General features: G+C 32.6%; 1 protein-coding gene across 4 annotated transcripts in view; it reads right to left on the bottom strand.

The window, feature by feature from the left end:
• Positions 1-1,832: 1,832 nt before the first annotated feature.
• The window catches only part of cfap92 (cilia and flagella associated protein 92 (putative)), a 16,059-nt gene continuing 9,036 nt past the window's right edge, over positions 1,833-8,855 (bottom strand). For 2 of the 4 annotated variants that reach the window (XM_087273790.1, XM_087273791.1), the window contains exons 8-16: positions 8,760-8,855; positions 8,471-8,665; positions 7,552-7,822; positions 5,790-5,951; positions 5,528-5,632; positions 4,952-5,105; positions 2,950-3,161; positions 2,594-2,757; positions 1,833-2,374 (exon numbers count right to left, since the gene is read on the bottom strand). The exon at positions 8,760-8,855 is cut by the window's right edge and continues 740 nt beyond it. In XM_087273790.1, coding sequence (XP_087129916.1) covers positions 2,182-2,374; positions 2,594-2,757; positions 2,950-3,161; positions 4,952-5,105; positions 5,528-5,632; positions 5,790-5,951; positions 7,552-7,822; positions 8,471-8,665; positions 8,760-8,855 — 1,552 coding nt within the window. In that variant the 3' untranslated portion in view covers positions 1,833-2,181. Of the gene's footprint in view, positions 2,375-2,593; positions 2,758-2,949; positions 3,162-4,951; positions 5,106-5,527; positions 5,633-5,789; positions 5,952-7,551; positions 8,051-8,160; positions 8,666-8,759 lie in introns of those variants that run through there. The other 2 variants (XR_015502654.1, XR_015502655.1) reach the window with 1 other exon arrangement.

Genomic DNA, 8,855 nt, shown 5'->3' with positions numbered 1-8,855 from the left:
TATCTTACAGTGATCAAATGAATGTATTTAATGCCATTAATGAAGTAAGCAGGTTGTGATTATGTTGGTATGTAACTTATTCCAAGTTAACCAATTTGGGTTTAATTATTAAGACCTTTTTATTATTTGCTTTTTTCTAGCAATATTTGGCAACCTGAATGAGTCAATATATACCTTTTTTTTTGTGATTTTTTTTTTATTATTATCTTGCATCACACATTTAGAATAGAGACAACTCTGATATACGTCTTAATGCATCACTAAGAACTCATCACAAAAATAGGTGTGTAAATTGTGTAGAGCTTTTGTTAGTGTTTTATGACATACAGTATTTTAAACGAGTTGTGTATGTTACTTGAATGTGTGATTTGAAGAAACAAGGTACTTGACTGATTTTTGTAGCCAGATCTTTATGGTTTAAAAAATAAGACGCAATTAGAACTCATAATAATAAATAGATCAGTTTTTCCCACTTCGTTTATATTTGTCTATTTTCTACCAATCCTTGTAAACTGCAGTTTTTTTGTTTGTGTCAAAATAATGACAGTAAAGATCTTTTGTAACTTAAATCCAAACACGTTAAAATGCAAACCAAATTGCTTGATTAACTTTATATGCAAGTCAAATGTGCAAAGTAAGCATTGCTTATAATAAGTGTACTTGGCAGCATTTTGACTGTGCCCCTGAAACAGCCTTAGAAACATAAACAAACCAAAGTGGTTTTGCCAACTGTGGTTTTCTTAAAATCATCGAGCCTTTGTCACTGTAATTTTATTTTAGTCAAACGTTATTTTTACGTGATATCTATGGAGTCAATCTAGGGCCATATGTACTTGCCACATAAAAGAGTTTTACAAACAAAGTATTGAGCAAAAAAAAATGAAAAATAATGCAAATCTCAAAAATTTACAAAGAAACTTTAGTTTTGAGAAAAAAAAGGAATTTTGCAAACAAAAATAAAAATTAAGCAGTGCAAAAAAAATAATAATAATAATTGTAATTTAAAAAAACAAAATCATATATTTGCTAAATATTTTGTTTCCAGCATTGCCTTTACAAAACTTCTCAAGTCAATTGCAATGTTCATTTTGATTTGAGTTTTAGTGTTTTCAATTTAAACAGCCCCCTAAAAAAAACAAAGGATTCAGTTATTTTACTTAATCTCGGTTAGATTTATGACAGCAATTTATGGCGGATTTTCTTTGTGTCTCAAGCTGATGATGTCGCTTCATAGGAGGCAGGTCTGGGCATTCTGTACACGCCCCAGTTCCTGTTATTTCCTGTTCCTGTCTCCTTGTCAAATCAGGGCCAGAAGGTGAAACGCACAGAAATGTGAAGTGCAAAAAAATATATACATATAAATAAAAATATAAATAAAAATATATTATTTTAGTCAAAACATTATTATTACGTGATATCTATGGAGTCAATCTATACTTGCCTATATATGGGCCATATATACCTGCAACATTTAAAAGTTTTGAAAAAAAAATAAAGTATTGAGCAAAAAAATTTGAAAAATGATGCAAGTTTTGAGAAATAAAAAGGAATTTTGCAAACAAGTAAAGAACTGCAAATAAAAATCATGCAGTGCAAAAACAAGTTAAATGTTTGCAATTTAAAAAAAGATATTCATATATTTTCTAAACATTGTTTTCCAATATTGCCTTTACAAAACCTCTCAAGTCATGTACAATGCTCATTTTGATTTGCGTTTTACTGTTTGACGATTAAAAAAATTGCAAATATTATTTTTTTTGCACAACTTGATTTTTATTTGCTGTTCCTTATTAGTCCTTTTTATTTCTCAAAACTCAATTTTCTCTTTGCGATTTTTTTTTTTTTTTTTTTATTTAATTTTTTATTTAATTTTTGAGATTTTAAATGTTTAAAATTTTTTTGATCAATGCTTTATTTTTTGTTTGCAAAACTTTTTCATGTTGCAAGTACATATGGTCAGATTGACTCCACAGATATCAATCATTACAATTTAGAAAATCATTCATGTTTGGAACACACAAAAGTACAATTTAAGCAATTCACTGTCAAATGTCACTCCTAAAACAACAGTGTGTATGTGGCAAATGGGCCATGGTGAACATACTTTAACAGGTACTTAAACTGTTTTCAGATGAGTGAATATTACTGCAAGCGAATCAAAGTGATTTTTAAGCTATACGTTTATAGCACATGTAGGGTGACGTCTTTGTTGGTTCTTATCTCTGTGATGTTTCTGTTAAGTTTGAAGTAGTCAGTTACAAAGGGTGTCTGTGGGGCTTCAGCAGGTTTCTGGTAGCAGTGTATTCTTTTCTCTTCATCTGTAAACGGTAACACACTTCGCTTGTGCAGGAATGAATGAGGCCTCCAGTAATCTCTGTTGAAAATCCAAACATTGTTAAAATCAGTGCAGTTTTGTTGCAAGGTGGTTCCTTTTTCTCATTTAGGCACTCACAAAACACTTCCATGAAGTTAACGTTTCTATCGGTAGTCTGAATCGTTTTCTTTTGTTCGTTTTTCCAAGTTGTAGTACAGTATTTTAGCTGGAATTAATTATTAAAAGATTGCAAATGAAAACACTAGGATGATTTCTAACCTAAAGTGGAATTTGCTGTACTGAGATGAGTATCTTGGAATGGCGTTTTTGTCCCAGCTCAGACTGTGGTTCTGAAAGGGTCCAGGAGTAAATGGAATATTGGCCTCCTCCTCTGCTGAGCCAGTCATTTCAGAAAGCTGGACCACAGAAATAACGGGAATGGGCTGAAGAAAAAAATAGGATAAAGTCATGAACAGCAAACTTAAATCGTTTTAAAGTGTACTGTTTGTCAAGAAAATATGCTGGGGAGACGTCAAAGCCTTTTTTGTTGTATAATTTACTCTAAAAATGAACCGAATTAAAATTTGAAAACTATGTTTGACTGTTGTTTGTACTATGATGTTTTTGAAATTCACCTTTAAAGCCATTCCTGGCCTCCTGAGAGAATATTTCATGGGTTTGTCCTTCAGTATGTCTTGTAGTTTATCCAGGTTGGCTTTCCTCATGTGACATCTGAACTCGGGAACTCTTCCACTTCCTGTTGAAGTTTCACCAAGCAATATCTTCCTTAGCCATCTGTTGTGCTGAGCACGTGCAGCCTGAATCTGCTCCTCATAAAGAGACTCTCCTGAGCAAAATACAAGGTAAAAAAGTTCCTTTAGTATCTGATGAATGCTGACAAATGTTAAAGTCTGTGTGAAATTGTGCAATTTACAGTTTATTTTGCTATCAAACAGTATTACGCTGAACAATTGATTTGTGCGAGTTAATTGTTTTGGTAATCATTTGATAATCAAAATCAGCATTTGGAGTGGCAGTTTTTCCCTGTTGAGGTCCGTTTAATGGCTTCAGCCAGAATAATCTTAACCATGCCCCTCTTTTTGTTAGTTTGCTAATAGGGAATGATGTGCATAAAGAAAGCACCGCACCTACTTAATATTTTGCTTTAGTTAAAAGTACATCAACATGACAAGGCCCACTTACTGATGAAGGTCCAGAATTTGTCCCATGCATGCGCTCATTATTTTTATTTTGACTGCTATGCCATCATAAATTGTGAAAATAACATTTTAAAAAAATCTTTAAGACCAAGCAGAATCCTCTGTTGGGTGTTGCTTTGGTTTGACTTCAGCTAATCAGTTTTGTCCTATACAAAGAAATATTTTTGTTTAATATCCAACGTCCAGCTGCACTAAACATACAATCTGAAATAAATGTCAGTCCTCTTTTAAAAGAGAAAACATTTTACAAAAAACTTTTATTCTAAATGTTGGACCTTATTCTTGAAAGAAAAAATGACGAGTAAAAAGGTGTGAAGCACTGAAAGTGGCCCATGTTATAATCAATTTGAGTACTATTTTGGCTATCATGGTTATCCACAAATTTTCAAATATACTTTTTTTTTTACAAGAGAGGCTAGAAATATTGTAAACCTCTAAATTATTATTGTTTTAATTTTTTTACTATTCAAATGGCCAGATTCTAACAATAGGCTACTTTTTTATTTAAAAACATTTTTTTCTAATGATATATTATGTAATTTGTATTTTAAAAAGAAAGATTTTTTTCATTTCTCTACATTCTAAATATTTAGGAAATATTTTGGTACATCAAAAAGTGTGGTTATGATGGCCATCTAATGAGCTAATCCAGCCGAAAATGCAGTATATAAATCTCATAATTAAATAGAAAATGAGGCGTATAACTTCAAAAAGTTCCACTTTTTGAGAAAATAGAACCATGCCTTACACCAGGTTGGCTACAGGCCTGATGACTGTAAAAAGTCTCAGTAATTTTCAGTTTACACAGACTTGAATTATTAAATAGCTTTCTGGAATACTTCATTCAATTCGTTAATCACTATAAAAAATAAATAAATAAATAAATAAATAAAGTTGTCAGACTTGACTTAAAAGATTCTGCAAAATGTAAACGATAAAAAGACAAAATCGTGAGATATAAACCTCAATTCCAAGTGTGCATTATAAAATTCTGATTCATAATTGCAACACTGTCTCACAATTGTAAAATTTATAACTCTAAATATAAATATAGATGTGAAAAATTCCCCATTGTGAAATCAAGCAACCGTAATCTTGCATGTGTTTAGAAGTTCAAGTTCAAGTTTTTTTATTGGCATGACACTCTATACAGTATTGCCAAATAAAAAAAATAATAATACAGTAAATAAAACTTAAATGACAACAAACAAACAAACAGATAATATCAATAGATAATCCAATGAAAAACCAATGCAGTACATTTAAAAAATATTCTGTGTGAATGACCGTTCGTTTAAAAAAAATAAATAAATTATATACAGTTGAAATTATATCAACATTTCTCTCAAATCAATATTTCATGTCCACGAATATATGGAAAATTGTAGAATTTTATTTTTTCATGGGAAGATCTTACCGGCCAAATGAATGCTCAGGGGAAGCTCTGGTCCAAACTGTGACGGAGGCTTGGAGTAAAGTTCAAAATCCTGATATCTCTGAATCCAAGGCAGCCTAGATCTGGAAAGCGTTGGCTTCAGTTTGTTCCCATGAAGAACGTTTTCTGTCCAAGGCTGTGAACCAATATGCATACCAAATAAATGCTTTTGGGGGACAACAAACGCAAATACATTACATTCAATTCCTCAAACAGGAGAAACTGCTAATGATAACATCAATCAGTCATCTGAAAGGTTCGCATTTTTGAGTGCTATGCTCATGTTCAGCAGGGAACCATAAGTTTCAGACTCTGAAAGGTGGATAAATCAATTTCATGCAAACACATGCTTCATGACGATGCTCTGTGTCCCATGAGTCAATCAGCATTAGTCCTGTCACCCTACTTGCAACATAATACTGTCTTAAACTCTGGGGATCCGTAAAGAGGTGGGCAAGGTAGGCAAACATCAGTAAAACTCTATCTTCTTGCTTAAGCTCTTAGGAATTCCCATAAAGTTGACATTGCACTGAGAGAGAAACGTGACCTTAACAGCACCTTTCTTAGCTCTTCTATCCGAGCATCGTCTGGCCGCTTTGGGTGCTGGTTTGACTCTATGCTGCTTCTAAAACCTGGGCAAAAGATGCCAATAGCAGTGGAGTTCTAGAAAGAGAATAATCAGTCACGTTATTTAGTTTGGTAGCACTAATGGAAGCAAAAATATAATATAAAAAAAATGCTTAACAACAGTTGAACTATTACGTTTTTTTGTTTTTTTTTTGGTATGTCTTAGATGTTCTTAATGGAAATTTGTGCCAACCTTTGATAGTTCCCTGTAGAGTTGTTCTCCACTCCGAATTGTAGAATTTGTTTCAGTATTATGGTAATTGATGGTCTGACTGTCAGTTATGGTATCCAAAACCACATAAGATTTTGACTTCTTTAAGTCATTACTAGCCCTGTAGACGTCTTCAATGTTTGCCTAAATTAAAAACAAAAATAACATTCATTCACTAAAATGCTAACTCAGTTTCCCACTTTCTATGGGAAACATGCAGTGTGTCAGTGTTAAAAAAAGTACTTGATTAGTAATTACATCATTAAAAATGTGTTTAAATTACTTTTTTTATTTAGTTTGAGTTATAAGTATTTTACTTGACTCAATACTGCTTAAAATACATGTAAAACTCATTGTACTGACAAAGTTAAACTCTAAATTCTTTAAATTTGTATCCACAGGACTTTTTAGTTTTTATTTAACGCTTCAAAACAAAAACTTTTCCCAACCCAACTCGATTAAGTTAATCATTTTTACAAATTTATATATATTTGTCCCCAAAAAATATGTTAAGAAAGATGCTGCTTCGACTCATTTTACATAAGCAGTTTAAATCATCAGCAAAAGGCATTTTTTGAGTGTAAATTGACAAATTTCTTACTCAATTCATTGTTTCTTAAATGTGCAGTTGTCAAACAAATCTAACCTCCTTCACTCAAAAAATGATTTTCCTGCTTGTTTAAACTACTTTTTTTTACAAATCTTGTGTTTTTTACTCGTGTTAGATCACACTCTCCATGCCAGATAAATTAGATCTAGCCCCAGATGCCAGATCCTGTCAGAAAATGTCTATCTTTGGGTATCCAGACAACAAGCCAGCAGAGCCACCCGACACCCAAACCTGTTAACCAGTATTCAACTGAATTAGCAATCTCCTGTCAATATAGGAGTTAATTGAGAAAGACAAAGAAGAGCAGGAGTTGAAGTAAGGATGATAAAGTTAGAGTAGTCTATTGAATAATCTTAGTTGCCTATGATTCAATGCTCAGACTTCGTCTGACCAGGATAAATTCAACAAGTATTATACTATAAGCAACAGAAATGGAAAATTGCTGCGTCCCAACAATGTCCAGTGGCTGTACAGACCTTAAAATGGAGACATTCTCTTATCTCTTACTCTTGAAAATCGCTTAAAGTCGCTTAAATCCACAAAGTCATAAGATTATAACAATATATGGAAAAAAAAGAAAATAATAATAAAGCAATAATTATAGGAAAATGGTAATAATAAAATATAAATATAAACAATCAAATGACAAATAATAATCAAATTATCAACTAATAAATAAAAATATTATTATATACATCACTAATGATTATATATCAAATAATAATTAAATAAAATGAAGATAAACGATTAAATGGTTGCTTTCTTGAAGCAACACACACATACGTTTGCTACAAGGATTCTCAGACCCTTAGCTAGATTCTTCGGGATGAATTAATTGTTTTATGTTAGGTGATGTGGGGAACCCAGCATTTGTTTTCACAGCGTTCAGTGAAAAAATTTAATTATTTTGCTAAACATATTTGTTTAACAAAAAAAAATAAAACGGTTCACACAATACTGTACAGTAAGGCACATTCATAAGTAACTTATTAAATTACCTAAAAAAATAAAAAGTTCTTACTATACAGAACGGTATTTTGTGGAATGTAAGTTTAATTTAAATGTATTACCTACTCGTACTACTCGACTGCATGATTTGGGACATGCTCTAAAACTGTATAAGCAATTCATTACCTGAATGAAGTTTTTCCCATTTTTACACTTGTTTCGTTTCCACTGGAAATATTGTCTGTTGAAGTTGTCTAGAGGTGTGTACATTCTCTTCCTTATGTTATGATGATCTGATACATCCTGAGGTTCCTGGGTCTCTGCAGCCAACCACAGTTCCTCTCTCCCAACATCCACTCCAAACTCCTTGTTTAAACTGAGAACCATGTTGGCTAAAGGGAAAAGATTGCTGTGCACCGCTTCTTGAAGTGTTTTGGCCTGCCTAATGTGGCTTATACTAAAAAAAAGTGAGTAAGAAACATTTAGTGAGTTTTTACACAGTCAAATTTTACAATGAGGTTTTATTAGTTAATGTAGTGTAATTACTGGCATGAACTAATAATGGATAATACCTGTTCATAGCGCAACGTTTACGAATGCATTATCAAAATTCACATTCAGTCTTGTTTACATTGCTTAATGCACTGTGAGTTAACATAACAATTAATGACTTTATTGCTAGTAACTAAGATTAACAAAGATGAACAAACACTATAATAAATATATTCTTCATTATTAGTTGGCAAATGTTAGTAAATGATCAAGTTCAATTTGGCTGGTTTGTTCGGTCTGGACTAAAGAATAAAGGAAACCTTTGGTCCTGTTGACTTTTGTATCATTAGGTTTGGTGGAAAAAATTACACTCACGTGAACACTATGCAAAACAGGACCTAATGTATTATTTTCTTTCTTTTTTTTGTCCACACCAAACAAGCCAGGATAATCAGTTTGCAAGTGTGAACAGTCCTTTCAGCATTTCACCTAATATTTTCCTTCTAGTTTAAAAAATAACACCTAAATGATGCATCAAAGTACACTAATACATGTTACCATGTTAACCTACTGGGAAAACTAAGCTGTTCTTTGGATGTAATTTTAATTTTACCGTTTCATGGCTTCAAGACAGGCATGAGGAACTGCATTTCTGATAAACACCAGAGGCTCCCTCATAATGGTCTCAAGTGGCTTGAAAAGGCAAATCGGGCTCAGACCCACATCAAGTGTGTCATACAATCGCTCTGAGAACCCGAAGTCTGAGTTATACAGCACAGTCACCTGTTCCTCCTCATCTCCATCCAACCTGGAAAAGATCAGACCAGTCTGTATGATCTTCAGGAATGTTTGCTTTTCTGCACATTGGTAAATGTTCTGCACATGTGGGAGCGTTTTCTTACTTCATAGGCACTGCACTCCACAGCCTTTTGACTGCTTGATCCTTCAGTCCTTCCAAAACAAAAAGGTGCAGAGCCTTATCCATCAGATGAAATCCA

The sequence above is a fragment of the Danio rerio genome, chromosome 11 (assembly GCF_052040795.2).
Source record: "Danio rerio strain M-AB ecotype USA chromosome 11, GRCz13ab, whole genome shotgun sequence".
Classification (NCBI taxonomy): Eukaryota; Metazoa; Chordata; class Actinopteri; order Cypriniformes; family Danionidae; genus Danio; species Danio rerio.
This window is presented reverse-complemented; position numbering and strand designations above follow the sequence as displayed.